Source organism: Callithrix jacchus, chromosome X, assembly GCF_049354715.1.
Source record: "Callithrix jacchus isolate 240 chromosome X, calJac240_pri, whole genome shotgun sequence".
Lineage (NCBI taxonomy): Eukaryota > Metazoa > Chordata > Mammalia > Primates > Cebidae > Callithrix > Callithrix jacchus.
In genome coordinates this window covers 82,847,767-82,870,515 of record NC_133524.1, presented here as the reverse complement: position 1 = coordinate 82,870,515, position 22,749 = coordinate 82,847,767, and the positions used below count along the sequence as shown (strand labels likewise).

The following is a 22,749-nucleotide window of genomic DNA, read 5'->3' as shown; positions in this document are numbered from 1 at the left end:
ATGGTCGCTAAAGGAATACCAAGAATCTTGTGCACCTGGGAAACTTGTAGTTAGAAAAAAGCAGTAATAAGGGAGGCTAAAGATGCAACAGAGAAAGGAGACAAATTGGATAATATTCTGGAAGCGCTAAGAAGGAATGGGATTCCAGGTACAGACCAAGAAATTACTTCAGGAAAAAACAGAGAGAGAGAGAGAATGCATTTTTTTTTCTTAAGCAGATGGAGAGAGCAGAAAAGGGAGATTTTTGACATGTGAAGGAAAATAGAGAGATATCTCATTGGATAGATTATTTTGGTTTTCTCTGTAAATAGGGGGAGAGTGAGGGAGTATAAGCACAGGAGTTGAAGAAAATGAAAATATTTGTAAGCAACATTATAAAGAATTTGATGACTACAAATATAACCACAAAGGTCGAAGGGCCTACTTGAAGTTGAATGTCTTCAAACTATAATGAGCCAAATCAACAAGTCTTCTTTTAAAACAAAAGTTTCTCCACCAAGATTTTGGGGCCTGGGAACAGTAAGGTATGTTGGGTATTATATACTTTGTGAGATGTGAGAATTACTGCCAGAGGTTCTAACTGGTACAATTAAAATTATAAGATCCACCACTTTGAAAACACCTATTAATTTTTAGGGTGGATCTGGCACCATTTCAAATGAACAGGTTGAGAAAAAGAAGGTGCCAAAATAGTAGAACTGTCTAGCAGCTCATTTGTTGAGAAATCTAAAAGTTCCCATTAAATTTATTTTGTTGACTTATTTTCATAGAATTATTTATATTCATTCTTTATTCACTCTCTTACAGATTTGGGGAAAATACTAGTCCCCTAAATTTGGAGGGTTTTTTCTTTTTTCAGTAAGTCATCTCACATCATGTAACCAAAATATATTCAAGAGAGAATCAGCACTGTTAGTGCCTAGACATTTTATTTTTTAAAAATGACTATTCATCATTTATAGTGAACCTTATTTCACAGAAAAAAATTCATGCTTTTGCTGAATTTGTTTTCCCTCTCTTAGAGAATGGTTACATTCCTAAGATAAAGATTCTTATCATACCTTCTCCCTCAATCTTCTGTTCATTCACTATGTGGTACTCAAGATAGTCAAAGTCCCTGCCCTCAGTAAGCCTACTTGTGTGTATTTTTATACTTGATATTCTAGAGAAGTTATGAGGAAATTATCAAAATTATTTAAAATACAGTATGGATTTTAAATATTATATTACTATATTATTAAAAGTGAATATCATTTGTGAATTAAAATTATAGATTAAGGGTACTTTAAAACACATGATTTTACTTAATATTATGCATTATTCTCCCTATGCTAAGAAAACTGAGCCTCCAATAAGGTTAATGGCCTACATAATTTTCCACAGCTCATAGGAGAAAGAAGAATAACTGAAATACAGGTTTTATGATTCCATAATTTTTTCCCATTATACTTTCTTTCACTGATTTTAGTGGTCAAACCCAATGGATTTGTAGTCATCCAAATTCAATCCACTTTATAATTCTCATCAGTTTACCACTCTGAAACATTTATACCTTTGACTTCCTACGGCTTCTTGAAAATTGCTCTTTTCTTAATTTACAATATTTTCCCTTCTGAGACCTCTTGAGACAAGTCTAGTTCTGTCTTTGATCTTCATTTGCTTATTCAGCAATTGCCTGGTTTTATCTAGCACTAGTGAGCAGGTGGTATTGATATGTATATAATAGATCCACAGCCTTGCACTCCCCACTTAGTTCCAGACCTGTGTTTTCACCTGTGTGTTGATCATCTATATCTGAGTGTCTACCCAGATGGTTTTTAGTAAAAGCATCTTTTTGGGAGTTATTTGCAATCATTTGACACATGTTAAAGGAATTACTATGCACTATGTACTTTGCTAAACATTCTGGGGAATAAAAACATAATCAGACCTAGATTCTTATTAGGAGCACTTAAAATGTGTCTCAGCATTTTCTTTTTTGGTAGCACGTAGTAGACTCCTCAGGTTCAAGATCTCAGAGTCAGTCTTGAACAGTACTGTCTTGTATTATTGGGATAATCATACCAGTATCCTCATCTGTACTCTTCCTTTAATTAATCTTCTTGAAGTAAACTTCACCTCATACCCCTGTTTAAAAGCATGTAAAGACTTCTCATTGCTTGGAGAACCAAGTACTATCTACTAAGTATGTCCCACACATATAACTTACACTTTTCCAAACTTGATGACTTTAATGGTATTGTTTCCTCCGCTTGGAATACCATTTTTTTCCATTTTCTCATATCCAAAGACCGCCTTAATCTTCTTTCAAATGCCACCTAATCCAGGTACCTTACCAGAACACTGCCAGATAGAACTCAGTTTTGTCCCTCTGAACTCCATCCCTTATGTTCTTTCTCTGTACACGTAAGGGCACTTGTCACTCTTGTCACTTTCTACCTTGTGTATATGTTTGTGTTCATATATTATCTAAATCAGGGATTGGCATAATTTTTCTGTAAAGAAACAACTAACAAATATTTTTGGTTTTGCTGGCCACATAAGGAGTTGGCCTTTGTTGTTCATTTATAGTCCATTAAAATCTAACTTCTATTTTTAGCTTGAGGACACAATAAAAACAGACTATCTGCCATAGATTGATGAATCTTGATCAATATTAAATGCTCCTGGTAATAATATAAGTCTGACTCATATTTTTATGCCTCATAGCATGTAGCAAAGTACACTGCATAGCAAGCACTTAAGCATGTGTTCCATGATTGCACATAACTAAAAAAGAGGCTCTTTTACAAAAACAAACAACAACAAAATAGCTTCTGGGGAAATCTTTCTAAATATATAAAGCTTTAGATTTAATACTTCATCACCTAGTCAGATTTTGTCACTTAAATATTTGTTTTACTAAAACACCCAAGGAACATTTGGTTAAAACACCTTTTGCTCAAACTTGAATTCAATATGTATATAACTTTTGATTCAAGAGCATCTTGCCTTTTCAACAATCAGTGTTTTAGTCCAGTTGCTCTATGACTATTTACAATAGCAGACTACAAAAATCCTAGTATATTTTGTTGATTTTGAAATGTTCTTAAATACATTAACTAGTAACAGTCTTGCCTATATGGTCTTCTATAGTATCCCCCCATATCAAAAAATAAATTAATGCAAGTTTTGTTTTGTAGAAAAACAAGAAACAAAACGACCCCAGCACTCCCTACACAAGTAGACTTCAAATGAAAACCAAAGGAAGGGAAAAGAACATGGTGCACATGATGACATTTATTTTAGACTCCTGGTCTGATTCTTATGAGCTCTTCCCCAGTTTCAGATTTTGGACATGTCACCAGTTTATATTATATTTCTTTCTTTCTTTTTTTTTTTTTGAGATGGAGTTTTGCTCTTGTTGCCCAGGCTGGAGTGCAATGGCACGATCTCGGCTCACCGCAACCTCCACCTCCTGGGTTCAGGCAATTCTCCCGCCTCAGCCTCCTGAGTAGCTGGGATTACAGGCACGTGCCACTGTGCCCAGCTAATTTTTTGTATTTTTAGTAGAGACGGGGTTTCACCATATTGACCAGGATGGTCTTGATCTCTTGACCTCGTGATTCACCCACCTCGGCCTCCCAAAGTGCTGGGATTACAGGCTTGAGCCACCGCGCCCGGCCCACCAGTCTATATTTCACTGGCTGACATCTTCTAGGCACTCAGCTAATCTTAGTTGAATACATGGAGATAAAGTGGCTCTTAAAGCCTCTACTCTCTTCTGAATATTCAAAACATATGTTGTTCTGAGAGTCTTAGCCTTGATTATAATCACAATTAAGAATTATACATTTCAAGGGCACCCAAATTGAGTTGCAGGAAAAAACTCTTTAATATAGTTCTACCTACTTTATGGCTTAGTCGTGCTGAAATATGTTTATTTTGCATTTCTCCAACAATATTTTTGCATTAAAAGAAATCTTCCAGTGAACTCAATTTAAATGAGATTGACCTCAGGCTTGCTTACCTCAAAGGAAACTCATATCTTGCCTCAGGAACAGAAAGAAAATTATCTTTCCCACTCCCCAACAATCTCCACAAAAGACTTTATTAGGCCTAGTAAAACGTAATAGGAGAAATCCAGATTGTTCTTTTTCATAGAGGAAACTACCTTTATTATTATTTCCGTGCATCTATCAACATTATTGGGATGTCATTCCACTCTCTTCCTAAGGTTGGCTGCTACCTTGGAGCCTATTAGACACTGGATATTTGCCTAATTTAAGGTTACTCTGAAAAGATACCTTTCAAAACAAAACATATAATTTACTGTCATTTTAGGAACCACTGTCTCAATTCTTAAGAGGAGGCCATTTTTTCTCAGGAAACAACATTATTTATGAAAAAACAATAAGAAAAGTGGAGAAGCTGAATACTGATCAGGTAAGTAATATTTGTTTTAAAACTGTATTATGGTGTATAATTTTGAATTGTGAATATTTTAATAGAGATCAAGGGACATTCAACTGTGAAATGCTGGGCAAGACCACAATGACTTATAATATGCTATGATATCTACAGCCCTTTATGCTATCCTTAATAGTTTCATAATATGTGATATGTGAAGTCACATAGAAAATTAATAACAGATATGTGAAGTCACATAGAAAATTAATGGCAGAATCTGAACTTAATATAGATATCTCAGTGCCCTGTATGTTTTCTTTTTAACTGGTCCAACAAAATCATAATTTAAAACCTTAAAATTTGTTCTAATTCTTTTAAATGAACAATACCTACAAACAGATATGTGAAATACAACATACTGTAAAATATCTAGAAAACTAAAGCTTCAAGTACATTTTAAAAATTCGGTTAAGCTCAAATCAACAGACCAATCATAAAACTGCAGCAAGGTCACGGTAATTCCATGGCATCTACAGCACTAAGTCCTTCATGTGGAGTTGTTACTATGACCGACAAAGGTTTCATATTGCTCTTCTCAGTGTGTACAAGCATGTGTAGCCCAACGTCCAGGACGTGTCTGTTGGATATTCTTGAACTAGAGCAGTATATTAGTTAGTTAGGGCTGCTGCAACAAAGTACCACAAGCTATATGGTTTCAAACAACAGAAATTTATTGTCTCAGAGTTTTGGAGGCCAAAAGTCTGAAATCACTGTGTTGGCAGGGCCATCTTCTCTCTGAAGCTGCTAGAGAAGGAACTCTTCCATTCCTGTCGCCTTGCTTTTGGTAGCCTCACACATTCCTTGGCTTGTAGATGTATCACTCAAATACTTCGACTTCATATGGAAACTTTCCTGTGTGTCTTCACATCATCTTCCCTCTTTCCAGGTTTGTTTCTGTGTCCAAATTTGCATTTTTATAAAGACACCAGTCATACTGTATTAGGGCTATCCTAATAACTTAATTATCTCTATAAAGACTCTGTCTCTAAATAAGATCACATTCTGAGTTACTGGGCTAGGACTTGGGTGTGGGAGGATACAATTCAACCTATCATAGGCAGTGAAACACTATCAAATCAGTTGCGATAACAAAATCTTTTTTCTCATATGCAAATCAAACTGACAAAAAAATTCTAGCTTTTCCTTTTTATTTTATTTTTATGAGCACCTGTGGATGTTTGTTACCACATTCATAGGAACTAACACATTATTACTTATTTGTGTCCAGTTAAAATAAAACAAACTTTCAAAGTCATAAACATGCAAATCTTTAATATTTTGGTTTGCTTGGAAAGTTGGATATAGTCTGAAGGGTTTGCTATGGTATGTATTGAATGCATATCTTACAAAGGAGCAGCATAATGTTTCTGGACATTATGATACCAAGTAGAAAAAAATTCATGAAATGTGCCTATTCTTCAAGGGGCATTTTCCTTTATAACAAATCAAATTATAACATCTGTCTTTTATCCAACAGGGCTACAAAAAATAAGTTTGACACATTTTAAATAGTAAGGAATTTTAGAGGCAAATCATTTCATGCTGCTTCTAGCTTCCTGTTTTAAGGAGAACAGTGTTTCTAATTCGTGGACTGTAGAGTAAAAGACTGAATATCTTGTACACTGTTGCTATGCAGCTGAAACAACTAAAGAATAGCTCCTTTAAGAGAATACTGCTGCTATTTACTGTTAATTTGAATATTTACTTGTTTATACCCACTTTTCTTCTCAATTACTTAAACAGTTTGGGAGTTTGGGAACCTCCGTGAAGTCTGCCCAATGTAAAAGGAACCATGCAGATAGAGCAAACTACAGTTGCTTTGTTCTAGTAGTTTCCTCAGTGATGGAGATAAACTAGGACAATTTGGGTAAAGCCAGAGTCTGGATGAACCTATTTACTGTCACATGTGATCAAATCAAATAGGACAAGCTATTAGGAGTTGAGAACTGTTCAAGAAAAAAGAGATCTTCGTAGTGGAAGGGTGGTAAAGTGGGGCCAGGTGCAAGATAGCTAAAAAATTAATATAATTTATACTCATCATAATTCTTTTTACTCTATCAAAAAGGAAAAATAATCTATGACAAATCAGAAATGTTTGATCTTTTGTACTTTAAAATTCAGCTTATTATATTTTTAAAAAATATGATGAATATGTGAACATTTTGCTTTAGAAAAAGAACTTTAGTAGTCAGGTGTAAGAATTGAAAACTGAAAACCTGCTAAGACCTCAGTGATATCAATAAATGGTTCATAGGCCAAACGGGCTCAGGTAGACTGCAAGGCACCCCAGATGATGGGAATGTAAGTGTTCTATTCAAGAGACAATTGATACATCAACAAAGGAAGATTATTAAGAAATAGGTTTTGTTTTCTTTATTGACCTCTAGTGATGTGTGCTTTCCAAGTGTTCCCTAATTTGCTTTTCGAGGAACACTCTATTTTGTTTTGTTTTATTCCTTCAGGAGAGATTATATTTCAATAGCCTACAAGTTCCCCAATGAGTGGTAGTCATTTCAGACTATTAATGCAATGTTACCTCATTCCAGTATATGAAGGTATTTTGTAACATAAAAGACAATAATAATGTAACATATATTCACCCCCCCAAAATTCCTAAACCGTAGAAATTTTAGTAATAGTATATGTACAAAGTGTGTCATATTTGATAAGAGTCTAGAGAAAATGATACCCTGGACTTATTCTGCAACCTTCATTATGCCTATATCTACCAAGGCATCTTCTATTTGTAAAATGTGCTTGTTTATATATATTTCATTCTTTCAAAATATTTTTGTATACATGAAATGGTAATTTTTATATATGAAAAATATTAAGTATAAAAAACATTGAAAGGCATAAAAAGAGTATAAAAAGGTATACAGTGACAAATAAACCTCCTTATCCAGACACTTTTGTCCCCAGGTTCTCTTCCCAGAAGCAGTTACTCTTAAAACATTTTGGTCTATGCATAGCAAAGCAGTTATATGTGTTTGTAAATGTATATGTCACTTTAAAAAATGTTACAGCAGAAAAGGTATACCATTTCAGTCTTTTGCATTTTGTTTTTTTTATATTTAATACAGCTTGAAAATTGTTTCATATAAAAAAATTTAAAATCTGAAGTGTTTTACTGTATTAATATAGGTCAAGTTTCCATAGTCAATAGGATATTGAAAGTATAATGCATTGCATTTATACTTTCAAAATTAATGTTATGTGCATACATGTAGCATTATGATTCAAAATAGAGTATGTTTCTTTTTAAAACAGGCTTCCAGATGTCTCTTATCAAAGTAGAATAATCACAAGATAATAAAGCAAATTCAAGTATGCCTGAAATCCCCCAAAATAAAATAACCAGGTAGCTTTTCCTAGTCTGTGCTCTATACTTAACAGAAAAAAAAGTCATGACAAATAAGCAGATAACAAAGATTTAGTTTAAAAACAACAAATTCTAGAAAATCTTGACATCAGTGCAAATTCAGCCTAATATTCTAACAGAAGTTTAAGCTGGAAGTCATGAGTTCCAGTCCCAAGTTTGTCATTAATTAGCTGTGTCACTATAAGCAAATTATCTTACTTTTCTAGACTTCAGATTTTTTTTTTCCATCTGCAAAATTAGTAGGGTAGATGATGATAAAGTTGGTGATGACTATGATAATGCTTATGATGCAATCATAATAATAATGTTTGTTACTCACCTACTTTGTAGTAAGCAGCCTATAGACATTAGTTGATTTACTCCTCATAGCACCCCAAAGGAGTATGTACCATATTCACTTTTACAGATGGGGAAATGGAGGCTCATAGTGGTTGCATATTCAGTTTCTCAAGATCAGGATTAGTGATAAAATCAGACTTAGCATCCATGTTTTCTTGATCTGAAGTTTCAGTCACTGCTTTTATTTATTTAACATTTTAAGAAATTTATACTTAAGTTTCATAAGGATAAGAACTTTGCTCCCCATCCACTGTGACTCTATTATGCTTCCTGACATTGAAAATCACTATATTCTATTATTTTTTAATTTTAAATTTATCTATATCTTCAGTATTATAGTATTTTATGTAATTAGGTTCTGAAGTACCTACTGAATCATCAAAGTAATATCAATTAATATTCATTATGGTTTTAGTGTTAAGTATAGCTGGAATGTTAATTTAATCAGAACATGCAATGCCTTGGGCAATCTATATAAGTATTTGAATGGTCACAGCAACCTGATCAAATACAAGTAGAATTTAATACAAAATTTCCCCAGTAAAAAAAATGGAAAGAATATCACTAGCTAAAACTATAAATCCTAGGGTTTTAATTATAGTGAAAGAAAAAACTAAATTTAACAAAATGGTTTCAGTTGTTTATCTTAATCAGTAATGTTTATCCTCAGTGGCTGTTTTTGGCATGTTTATGTGTCTTAGGAATGCCCTCCTCAGGTTCAGTGCCATCATCACATTGTCCAACAGCCCCAAGTCATCCACTCTTCACACTGGCAACAACCTGATTCTAGCCAGCAAACTCAAACCATCACAGGAAACGATTCAATTTCTACACATGTTGGAAATAAACTGTGCCATAGTGGATCAAGCCAGATTCATGAGCAGGTAAGATCAATCAGCTGATTCCTTATCAAACTGAAATAACGTGCTTGAACTCTTCTCATACCACTGTGCAGGTTCTCCCATTAAATTTTCATTAAAATACTGACAAGTTATACTATTGGTATTTGTGCTCTGTCAGAGCATTTTTAGAATAAATCTTTCCATTTTCTCTCAGAAGACAAAACAATTTAGGTCCATTAAGACATTAAATCTATAAGGTTAGTAATGAACTGGTTAATGAATACCTAATTTGTAGCTGATCTTCAGTTCTAAAATGTACCCAACAGTTGTGCAGTGTTACATATTTTCATGAGGTGTGGTATTTAAATGAATAACAAATTGGAAGTGATATTGTCTAAGATGATTGTAATGATCACATTTCACCAGCTGGTATTTACTTCCTGTATGTCTTCTTTGAGAATATATTATTTGAATTGAGAATCAAGTCAAAATATGTAGATTTTATTATGTATGGCATTGACAAAATGGAACTAGAACTTAGTTACTAAGGGGAAATCTCTTGTAATACAATCCTTGGTAATTAATTTATGTTATGAAGACTTTGGAATCTTGTAAACATCTACTATACAAGTGTTAAAGGAAAAAAGATTTTCTTTTATATTTTATAATAACTGGAACAATGGAGAATCAACTATCATTTGTATTTTTATAGATCTCCAATTGACTGCTTTCATAGGCAACTCTTACTAAATGACGAGAGAAAATAAGAAAACATAAAGAAGGAGCCAGCCCAAATAAGAATTTGATTATTTTATATTAAATATGCATGAGATTGTTTCTAAGAACTGAAATGTCAAAATATACATTTTGGCCACATTAGTCAAAAAGAACTATGAAAGATTTAAAATCCATGTCTCTTCAATGGAAGAAAAGCCTATAGCCAGGTTTGGTGGTTCACATCTGTATTCCCAGAGCTTTGGTAGGCCAAGGCTGGAGGATCACTTGAAACCAGTAGTTCAAGACCAGCCTGGGAAACATAGTGAGATCTTCATCTTTAAAATTTTTTAATTTGCTAATTTTCTAAAAAAGCCTAAAATTGCCTTTCTTCTGTATAGCTGCATAGAAACATTAGCCTCTAGAATACTCATAGAATACAATCCAGAAGGTGTTGAATATTTACCTTAAGTGAATTAGTAATAACCATAAAAGAGCCATTTTATTAGATTGTATCACTTGAAATTGTCATTTTTGTAGGTTGAAACTGGTATAATATCAACAATTTTATACAGTTCAACCTAATTCTTAACGTTGTATTGCCTTAGTTTCCTCTAATAGGGGAAAATGGCAAGCACATATAAAAGCATAATACAGAGCAAAGTGCTTTCTGTCATAAAAGAGTAAAATACAACATGCCTTGGGTACAGAAGAGAGAAGAAATTAATTTTGGCTGAGAGATCAAGAAAAGCTGTATTGAGCAGGAAGTAATTAACCTGGGCTTTGAAAAATGGGCAGAATTTCCACATAAGGTATTGTGATATTGCATGGAAATAATATCCTAGGAAGAAGGAATCACATAAACAAAGTTATATGGAGTTTATTTGGGAAAGTACATTTGGGTTTCAGGAAAATTTAGGAGTTTGATTTGTGTGGCATGAAAGACGTGATAAGAGGTGTTAGAGTATAGTGTTAATATGATACATTAAGGCCAGGTCATGAGATTCTTAAGTGTTAAGTTTAAAACTCTGGGCTTTCTTTAGTAGGCAATGGAGAATGAGTGAAGGTTACTGAGTAGGAAAAGACTAACAGGTATGGCTAGCATATTGATTAATTTTCTTCTTACAACAATCAGATTAGGAAGGTGGTATTGTTGTCCTTACTGCTCAGATAAGGAAACCAAGTTTCAAAGAGTTTAAATTATTTGCAAAGGCTTACACAGCTAGCATGTGGTAGAGCCAGGATTGATACATATGTAGGCTGACTCCGGAGCCCATTGATAATTCCTCCTTGAATTTGGGTCACTTATGTGGAGAGTCCTTGAGCAATAGCATAAACATAAACAAAGCACTTGGTTAAGAAGAGTATGCCACAGGGAAGGTGTTGGTGATAGAAAGTAGACTTGTTTCAGGATATGGAGACCTGAGATCTTGTCCTAACTCTGTTCCCCTCAAGCTATGTGTTTTCAGTAATACAAAATCTCTCAGCAACATTCTCATCCATAAAATACTAAATAAAAATATGTGCTGGAAATTTTTTGTAAACTACAAATTCTACAACTTGAAATAATCCACGGAGAAAAATTTGCAAAGGGAAGATTATTAGAGGCTATTTCAGTAGTCTAGGTGTAAAACAAAGTAAAATAATTACAATGTAAACGGTAGGAGGGATAATTATCAGAGATAGGAACAGTATCACAAGATTAAGACTTTCGTCTAGTGGCAACAGTAATGTTATATATTCTTTTCCCAGCTTAGTACATCTAATAATACATTTGACTATACTATATATTGTTTACCCAGTAAAGGGACAGAGTTAGGTAACTAATATATCACTTTATTTTGTATTATTCGTACTGTAGTTTGAAATTTCTTTGTAGTTTTTTTAAAGTGTAGAGGATGCTTTTTTCTTTGTTTTAATTTTATTAAATTCTGCTTTTTCCCATTTTAGATAATCTCTTTTCTATTATTATACTTTAAGCTCTGGGGTACATGTGCAGAACGTGCAGGTTTGTTACATAGATATACACGTACCATGGTGGTTTGCTGCACCCATCAACCCATTATCTACATAGGTATTTCTCCTAATGCTCTTCTTCCTTTAGCTCCCCACCCCCCTGCTTTTTCAATATTTTATAAGGATAATGTTGAAGTGCTGCTGAAAATAGAATAGTGCCCTTGGAAGCACTAGTCTATTGGAAGCTTAGATTTAGTAATTTCACTTGTATAGATTACATTGGATTGGGTCCATTCCTATTCAGAATGATGACAGGGTAACCTAGTTGTGCAGATCCAATGCACAAAGGAGGGCAGAGGGAGAGTTCTCCCACCTAGGGTCTTTGGTGTTTACATGCCCCCTGTAGTGATATGTGGGTAGAAGAGTATCTTTAAAGAGTGATAAGCAGACATAGGTTAGGCTCTTTAAAATACAGTAGAACCCATTTTCACAGTTTGTGTTTAGAGTTAAATTGTGATTTGGAAGGAACATGGTAAAAAAGAAAGAACACAGGCATTCAATTTAAGTATCTGAATTTATAAAACCTGATTCTGCTGAGCTGTATGACCTTCAGCAATAGACTTAGCTGGACTGAGCCTCAGTTTCTCCAAAAGGGGAAGAATCATACTTTAATGTACAGTATATCTTACAAGAGGACTAAATGAGATAAAATATGTAAAGCACCTAGCTTAGTGCCAAGTACATAGTAGATGCTGAAATAAATGTTTGATGATTGATCTTCTTCCCCCAACTCTGGGTGGCAAATGTTTCAAATCACCAACATAAGAATTTAGCTTCATTGTAAAGACTATTTTTAGATGAAACTAGATCGCCTTTAACATACTTTCCCCAAAGTGAAAGGCGTTAGAAACATTTTTCTAAATCAGATATTTAAAAACCTTTCTTTACAATATTTTTATAAAATAATTTGTGTAAATTTTCCGTGGTCCTCCCAAGTAATATCACACTTTTGATTTCAAATTCAAAATATTATCAGTCACATATCCTTCTCTGAAGAAATTAAGGATAACATGCTGTGATCATTTTCCTGTCATTAGCAAGGAACAGATAATTTTACCCCTGTTGGTGACAGGGAAAAGCTCAGCTAAACTCATTTTACAAGTCATCATATAGGCGGTGTTTATAAGAAATATTCAAATAAATGTATATGGTGTGTATGCAACTCTCTTCCACGTGGCTTTAGAATTCGGGGAAGTCTTTGGATGTCATGGGAAGATGTAAAGGAAACAGTCCTGATCATCTGGATAGTGCTATTGCCCATGAAAAATCCTCCAATTTGTGATGTGATGCCTTTAATGAATTGACTAAAAAATTCAGATCTTAGTGTCAGGTGGTTTTTCTGGCAGGTCTCTGGGAAGCTCTCTATAATGTTTATTTAACATGTCATTCACCAATGATAGAATTTCAGGACTATTCAGTTCAATAAACTGAGAAGTTCTGTCTATCCCCTCACTCTTTAACAGGTGGCTCAAGTTTCTCTCCATGTGTATTGCCTTCTTCAACCCCATTATTGAAAATAAGTGCCTTTTATGTAAACTTCTATCCCCTGCTATAGCTTCCACAAAGTTAATTAGTATCCAATCGGGGCTAATCTTTTCCCAACAATACCTTATCTGTCTTCTGCAACCTCTGCAACTTCTTACTATGGAACCTTTCAGAGCTATTGTTTTATGGCAAACTCAACTTTATTTTCAACAAATTGTTACTTATTTGCTGTTTTACAGATTATCTTTCTTTAATTAAAGTAATAAATGTACATACTTTAAAAGGCCAAATAGTACTAAAAAGTTCCCTGTCCCAATCCTCTTCACTGCCCAGAGCTGATCCCCAGAGAACACCATTTTCAATTGTTAGCTTTGTCTTTTGATATTTACTTCCATTTAGCAAAATAGTTATATATAAAGCTAAATGATATGCATATATTTTTGGTATGCATAAACTTATATCATGCATATACTTATGCTGATATGTCTTGATTTATCAGTGTTATCTACTATCTGTTGATAATTCTGACACACAAAGGTTTAACTCTATTAATCTCTCATCCAATTGTTTCCATCCCTTCCATCATCCCAATATAGTCAAATCTACATTTATTTTCGCTAAATCAGTATTCAGGACTAGGAAGCAAGCACATGATGCGCCCAGATGTTCTACTTAACTTCAAAGTTTCTGGCAAGTGCTCAGAAAGGTTGGAGGACCATGTACTAGGAAGAATTCTGCAAATACTGTAGTGTGGTATCCTTGCAAAAAGACACCTGAACACAAGCATGGGCCTATTTTTTTTAGTAAACTTTACTGGAAAGGTTAAAAAAAATCATAAAAATGTTTTTGGAGGTGAGGGGACAAGATGGCGCTGTAGGACCAACTCAGGATAGCAGCTCCCAGTGAAAGGGTGAGTGGACACCACATTTCCAGACGAATCTTTATTGCCCACAGACCTGGAGATTCCCAGGTGTAGGAGCCCCATGGGCTGCCAGCGTGGCTGTTTGGACCGGTGCGGCTGTTTGGCCCAGCGCAGCTGTTTGGGCTGGGGCTGCAGTGCAGCGGCACTACGTACAAAATACACTGGTTGGGTTGCCCTGTTCAACCAGCAATTGGAGATTTCAGAAGGCAGATTAGCACATTCATCTGATTAAATGGGACTTAAACAGAAAGCCAGGCCAGGAGATCCCTGGACAGCAATGTTGTTGCATGGGAAATCACACAGATCCTGGCACCCTTTCAGCAGGCAACTGGAACACCTGGGAGGGAGTCAACCGTTCAACTCAAAAAAAAAAAAAGGCTCTGAGGCAGGGAGCCAGGTGATCAGGCTCCGTGGGTCCCACCCCCACAAAAACAAACAAAATGCCAATTGGAAATGCTCGGAGTTGAGAGTTTCATGGCAAGCACAGCTGAACCCAGGATGGTGTAGCTTGGTGGGGGAGGGGCGTCCGCCATTACCGAGGCACTCGACCCCTACAGAGGTACTCTGCCACTGCTGATGCAGCCTGCCATTGCTGAGGTAACCTGCCATAACAGAGAGAGTTCGCCACTACAGAGACAGGCCACCATCACCACGGCAGCTCTAACAATACCCATATAAACAGGACTACAGGTAATTACACACAGCAGCAGGGTGGAGCCCACGGCAACAGGGCAAAGACCACGGCAAGAGGGCAGAGCCCACAGCAGCTCAGCATAGCCACTACAGGCAGGCAGTAATTAGACTGCCTCTTTGTTGGGCAGGACAGTGCAACGGATACTCATAAATAAAGCTCTAACTCCCCAGGACAGAGCACCTGAGGAAAAAACGGGACTTTATGAGTTCTGCTGCAGCAGACTGAAACGTACCTGCCTAGCAGCCCTGAATGAACAATTCAGCACTTGAGCTCCTATAAAGTACAGACTGTCTCCTCAAGCATAAAGTATAGACGGTCTCCTCAAGCAGCTCCCTGACCCCTGTATATCCAAAGAGTCACCTCACAAAAAACTGATCAGACTGATATTTGGCGGGCATCATTCAGGGAAAAAGATAGCAGAAGAAGAAACTGGTAGCAACCCTCACAGTTCTGCAGCTGCTACAGGTGTACCCCAGAAAAGCAGGGCCTGGAGTGGACCTCAGCAGTCCTACAGCAAAGGGGCCAAACTGTTAGAAGGAAAACTAAGAAACAGAAATACTTCATCATCAACAATCTGGACGTCCACTCAGACACCCAATCAGAAAATCAGCAACTACTCAGACGACAGGTGGATAAATCCACAACAATGGGAAGAAATCAGAGCAAAAAGGAGGAAAACACCCGAAACCAGAACACCTCGCCTCCTCCAAGGGACCACAACTCCTCACCAGTAAGGAAACAAAGCTGGACGGAGAATGAATGTGATGAAATGACAGAATCAGACTTCAGAAGGTGGGTAATGAGAAACTTCCATGAGCTAAAAGAACATGTTCTAACTCAATGCAAGAAACTAAAAACCTTGAAAAAAGATTTCAGGAAATGATAACAAGAATGGACAACTTAGAGAGAAATATCAGTGAATTGAGGAAGCTGAAAAACACAACAAGAGAACTTCGCGAAGCATGCACAAGTTTCAACAGCCGAATTGACCAAGCAAAAGAAAGGATATCAGAAGCCGAAGATCAACTCAATGAAACAAAATGAGAAGCCAAGATTAGAGGAAAAAGCGCAAAAGGAATAAACAAAGTCTCCAAGAAATGTGGGACTATGTGAGGAGGCCTAATCTACGTTTGATTGGTGTACCTGAATGTGACGAAGACAATGAATCCAAGCTGGAAAATACTCTTCTGGATATTATCAGGAAAATTCCCCAACCAAGCATGGCAGGCCAATATTCAAGTCCAGGAAATACAGAGAACACCACAAAGATATTCCGCAAGAAGAGCAACCCCAAGGCACATAACCATCAGATTCACCAGGGTTGAAATGAAGGAGAAAATACTAAGGGCAGCCAGAGAGAAAGGTCGGGTCACCCACAAAGGGAAGCCCATCAGACTCACAGCAGATCTCTTGGCAGAAACCCTACAAGCCAGAAGAGACTGGAGGCCAATATTTAACATCCTTAAAGAAAAGAACTTTCAACCCAGAATTACATATCCAGCCAAACTGACCTTCATAAGTTAAGGAAAAATAAAATCCTTTGCAAACAAGCAAGTACTCAGAGATTTTGTCATCACCAGGCCTGTGTTACAAGAGCTCCTGAAAGAGGCACTACACATAGAAAGGAACAACCAGTACCAGCCATTCAAAATACATACCAAATGCTAAAGTGCATCAACAAAATGAAGAATCTGCATCAAGTAAGGGGCAAAACAGCCAGCTAGCATCAAAATGGCAGGATCAAATTCACACATAACAATATTACCTCTAAAGGTAAATGGACTAAATGCACCAATCCAAAGACACAGACTGGTAATTTGGATAAAAAGCCAAAACCCATCAGTGTGCTGTATCCAGGAAACCCATCACACATGCAAGGATACACAAAGGCTCAAAATAAAGGGATGGAGAAAGATTACCAAGCAAATGAAGAGCAAAAAAAAAAGCAGGAGGTGCAATTCTCATCTCCAATAAAATAGACTTTAAAGCAACAAAGATCAAAAGAGACAAAGAAGGCCATTACATAATGGTAAAAGGATTGATACAACAAGAAGAGCTAATGATTCTAAATATATATGGACCTAATATAGGAGCACCCAGATATATAAGCCAAGTTCTTGATGACTTACAAAGAGACTTAGACTCCCACACAATAATAGTGTGAGACTTTAACACTCCACTGTCAATATTAGACAGATCAACCAGACAGAAAATCAACAAGGATATCCAGGGCTTGAACTCAGACCTGGAGCAAGCAAACCTGAGAGACATTTACAGAACTCACCACCCCAAATCCACAGAATATGCATTCTTCTCAGCACCACATCACACCTACTGTAAAATTGACCACATAATTGGAAGTAAAGCACTCCTCAGCAAATGCAAAACAACTGCAATCATAACAGTCTCTCAGACCATAGTGCAGTCAAGCTAGAACTCAGAATTCAGAAACGAACTCAGTACCGCACAGCTTCATGAAAACTGAACAACTGGCTCTTGAATGTTGACTGGATAAAGAATGAAATGAAGGCAGAAATAAAGAAGTTCTTTGAAACCAACGAGAACGAAGACACAACATACCAGAATCTCTGGGACACATTAAAAGCAGTCTCTAGAGGAAAATATATAGCAATAAGTGCCCACATGAGAAGAGTGGAGAGATCCAAAATTGACACCCTAACATCAAAATTGACAGAGCTGGAGGAACAAGATAAAAAAACTCAAAACCTAGCAGAAGACAAGAAATAACTAGGATCAGAGCAGAAGCAACGGAGATAGAGACACGAAAAACCCTACAAAAAATCAATAAATCCAAGAGCTGGTTTTTTGAAAAGATCTGCAAGATAGACAGATGACTAGCCAGACTGATAAAAAAGAAAAGAGAGAATAACCAAATAGATGCAATAAAAAATGATAAAGGGGAAATCACTACAAATTCCACAGAAATTCAAACCGTCTTCAGAGAATATTACAAACAACTCTAGGCACATAAGCTAGTAAACCTGGAAGAAATTGATAAATTCCTTGACACTTGTGTCCTCCCAAGCCTAAATCAGGAGGAAGTCGAAACTATGAATAGACCAATAGGAAAGTCTGAAGTTGAGGCAGCAATTAAGAGCCTACCACACAAAAAAAGCCCAGGTCTAAATGAGTTCACAGCTGAATTCTACCAGACACACAAAGAGAAACTGTTACCATTCCTTCAGAAACTATTCCAAATAATCCAAAAAGAGGGAATCCTTCCCAAATCATTTTATGAGACCAACATCATCCTGATACCAAAACCCGCCAGAGATCCAACAAGAAAAGAAAACTTCACGCCAATATCCATGATGAACATAGACGCAAATATCATCAATAATACACTGGCAAGCCGATTGCAATAGCATATCATAAAGCTTATCCACCATGATCAAGTAGGATTCTTCCTGGGGATGCAAGGCTGGTTCAACATATGCAAGTCTATGAATGTAATTCACCACATAAACAGAACCAAAAACAAAAACCACATGATTATCTCAATCGATGCAGACAAGGCCTTTGACAAATATCAATAGCCCTTCATGCTAAAAACCCTCAATAAACTCGGTATTGATGAAACGTATCTCAAAATAATAAAAGCTATTTATGACAAACCAACAGCCAATATCATACTGAATGGGCAAAAACTGGATGCATTCCCTTTGAAATCTGGCACTAGATAAGGATGCCCTCTCTCACCACTCCTATTCAATATAGTACTGGATGTTCTAACCAGAGCAATCAGGCAAGAAATAGAAACAAAGGGTATTCAAATAGGAAAGGAGGAAGCCAAACTGTCTCTATTTGCAGACGAAATGATAGTATATCTAGAAGACCCCATTGTCTCAGCCCAAAAACTCCTGAAAATGATAAGCAACTTCAGCAAAGTCTCAGGATATAAAATCAATGTGCAAAAATCACAAGCATTCCTCTACACCAACAACAGACTTAAAGAAGGCCAAATCAAGAACCAACTGCCATTCACAACTGCTACAAAGAGAATAAAATACCTAGGAATACAACTTACAAGGAACATAAGGGACCTCTTCAAGGAGAACTACAAACCACTGCTCAACGAAATCAGAGAGGACACAAAAGATGGAGAAAATTCCATATTCATGGTTAGGAAGAATCAATATCATGAAAATGGCCATACTGCCCAAAGTAATTTACAGACCCAATGCTATCCCCAAGAAGCTACCATTGACTTTCTTCCCAGAACTGGAAAAAATCACCTTGAACTTCATATAAAACCAAAAGAGAGCCCACATAGCCAAGTCAATTCTAATCAAAAAGAAAACAGCGGGAGGCATCACACTACCGGACTTCAAAATATACTACAAGGCTACAGTAATCAAAACAGCATGGTACTGGTACCAAAACAAAGATATCGACCAATGGAACAGAACAGAGGCACCAGAGGCAATACAACATATCTACAACCATACAATCTTTGATAAACCTGACAAAAGCAATGGAGAAAGGATTCCCTGTTTAATAAATGGTGTTGGGAAAATTGGCTAGCCATGTGCAGGAAGCAGAAACTGGACCCCTTCCTGACACCTTACACTAAAATTAACTCCAGATGGATTAAAGACTTAAACATAAGACCCAACACCATAAAACCCTTGAAGAAAATCTAGGCAAAACCATTCAGGACATAGGAGTAGGCAAGGACTTCATGACCAAAACACCAAAAGCATTGGCAACAAAAGCCAAAATAGAGAAATGGGACCTAATAAAACTCCACAGCTTCTGCATGGCAAAAGAAACAGTCACTAGAGTGAATCGGCAACCAACAGAATGGGAAAAAATTTTTGCAGTTTACCCATCTGACAAAGGGCTGATATCTAGGATCTACAAAGAACTCAAACAGATTTACAAGAAAAAAACAAACAAGCCCATTCAAAAATGGGCAAAGGATATGAACAGACACTTTACAAAAGAAGACATACATGAGGCCAACAAACATATGAAAAAATGCTCATCATCACTGGTCATCAGAGAAATGCAAATCAAAACTACCTTGAGATACCATCTTATGCCAGTTAGAATGGCGATTATTAAAAAATCTGGAGACAACAGATGCTGGAGAGGATGTGGAGAAACAGGAACACTTTTACACTGCTGGCGGGAGTGTAAATTAGTTCAACCATTGTGGAAGACAGTGTGGCAATTCCTCAAGGACCTAGAAAGAGAAATTCCATTTGACCCAGCAATCCCATTATTGGGTATATATCCAAAGGACTATAAATCGTTCTAATATAAGGACACATGCACATGAATGTTCACTGCAGCACTGTTTACAATAGCAAAGACCTGGAACCAACCCAAATGCCCATTGATGATAGACTGGACTGGGAAAATGTGGCACATATACACCATGGAATATTATGCAGCAATCAAAAACGATGAGCTCGTGTCCTTTGTAGGGACATGGATGGATCTGGAGAACACAAGAACAGAAAATGAAATATCACATGTTCTCACTCATAGGCGGGTGGTGAACAATGAGAACACATGGACACAGGGAGGGGAGCACTACACACTGGGGTCTGTTGGGGGAATAGGGGAGGGACAGCAGGGGGTGGGGAGTTGGGGAGAGATAGCATGGGGAGAAATGACAGATATAAGTGAAGGGGAGGAAGGCCGCAAATCACACTGCCACGTGTGTACCTTTGCAACTATCTTGCATGTTCTTCACATGTACCCCAAAACCTAAAATGCAATAAAAAAATAAAAAATTTAAAAATTAAAAAAAGTATGATATTTAAATGTACTATGTGGTAATACTGACTTTACAGGTTTACCCATCTACTCATGCCTTTATATATGAGACTCTATTTTGTTTTGGAGATAATCATTATTTACTCAGGAAAGCAACTCCAAAGAGTACATGGACAAGACAACTAACATTATGATTGTATATTCATCTATACTTAACAAAAATATGATACTACATTGTATCTTGTATTTCACTTTTTTTCACTGGCCAGTATTTTATAAACTGTTTTTTGTCACAGATGTAGTTATGAAAATTTATCTTTGCTTACTGTGCATTTATTCCATTCGCCTTAGAATGTATAGTTTTTTTAAGGTCTGAATTCAGGGGACAGGTTGAAAAGGAAGTGTCAGTAGTCAAATTCAAAGTCAATTTACCATCTATATGCTTAATAATAAACGTGTTTTTAGGGAACTTGATTTCACATGCAATATCAATAGTAGTATGGAGTGTAACCTAAGTTATTATCCTCCAGGCAGTGTGTTGGGAGCCGTAGTGCCCAATATATTGAAAGGACTGATACCCAAGAATAGGAAGCCAAAAGAATGTGTCTTATTTAGGACACTGTTCACAGTAATTTGAGTCTAGGATTTCAAATGTCTCTGAAGTCTATGTGTTCTCTACAGTTGACCCTAAGCTACTCTTTATGTGAGATTGATTAAATATTCACTTTGAATAATAAATGGGAGACGTCAAACAAGAAATACATCAAAACACATTGAATCTAGTAGGTTTATTTAATCTACCTTTAAGATATACTAACAAATCTGGCTGACTTTCACTGAGAATATGCAAGTCCAAGTGGAAGTAATTCATCTATAGTCAGTATAATTAAAAAATAACTATGATTTTGATATATGCAGATATGTCTGCACTCCCATGTGATTGCAGCACTATTCACAGTAACCAAGATATGGAATCAATCTAAGTGTCCATCAATGGATAAGTGGATAAAGAAAATATGGTTATGTATAGATACAATATATATAATTGAGTATATTCATCCATAAAAAAAGAATAAAATCCTGTCCATTGAGGCAACACAGATAAGCCTGGAGGACATTATGTAAAGTGAAATAAGCCCAGCACAGAAAGATAAATATCACATGTTCTCACTTTATGGGGGAGCTAAATATATTAATGTCATATAATGTCATGAAAGTGGAAAGTAGAATAGTGATAACAAGAGGCTGAGACGGGAGGGGGAAGAAGATATAGGGAGAGACTGGTTAACGATTCAACACTACCACTATATAGGAGAAATAAGTTCCTGTGTTCCATAACATTGTAGGGAGACTATAGCTAATAGATATTTACTCTATATTTTCAAATATCTAGAAGAGAGGATTTGAAATGTTCCCATCATGAAGAAATGATTATTGTTTGAGGTGATAGATATGCTAATTATCCTGATTTGATTATTACAGATTATATGTAGGTAGTGAAACACCACACTAAAACCCATAAATACATAATTTTTTATGTGTAAATTAATTTTTAAATTTTAAATATTAAGAAATATAATTCACATTTTCCTTTTTTATCCACAGGATATATATGAATAAGCCATGTGGTTTAATTTACTTATTTTGCTGTTTTATTTAAGTGCCTATATTCAAGATATTCACGTTATTCAAGTTTTGCATTCATTCAAACACTTAGACTTGAGTTAAATGAAGTTGAAAATGCCATTGCAATGTTGATTTTTCTTTAAATGTTTCCTATATTAAAAAATGTATCTCTGTAAAAGAATTGGCTTGATTTATGTGATGACTTTAATAGGTTATCTTACTTTGTTTTGCTGCACATAAAAGTATCTGTGAATTTAGAAAAACAATATTGTTTACAACTGTGATTGATGTTTGCTTCAGGTGATAATTCAGGATGATGGCCCTGAAAAATTGGACCCCAGATATTTTGGAGAGTTGCTGGCTGATCTGAGCCGTAAGAATACGGATCTATATTACTGCTTATTAGAACATTTGCAGAGAATTGGAGGAAGGTACTGTAAACATATTATTTCCCTTGATGTTGTAGCTATCAAACATTTTACAACATTCTAGTATTTTAAAAATAGACTTTATTTTTACCAGCAGTTTTAGG

At 36.0% G+C, this 22,749-nt stretch overlaps 1 protein-coding gene across 2 annotated transcripts in view; it reads left to right on the top strand.

Annotated features, from left to right (window-relative positions):
• The window catches only part of POF1B (POF1B actin binding protein), an 89,527-nt gene that overhangs the window by 26,326 nt on the left and 40,452 nt on the right, over positions 1-22,749 (top strand). For both annotated transcript variants that reach the window (XM_002763050.6, XM_078362989.1), the window contains exons 5-7: positions 4,324-4,425; positions 8,872-9,054; positions 22,518-22,648. In XM_002763050.6, the coding sequence (XP_002763096.3) occupies positions 4,324-4,425; positions 8,872-9,054; positions 22,518-22,648 (416 nt within the window). The remainder of the gene's footprint in view (positions 1-4,323; positions 4,426-8,871; positions 9,055-22,517; positions 22,649-22,749) is intronic.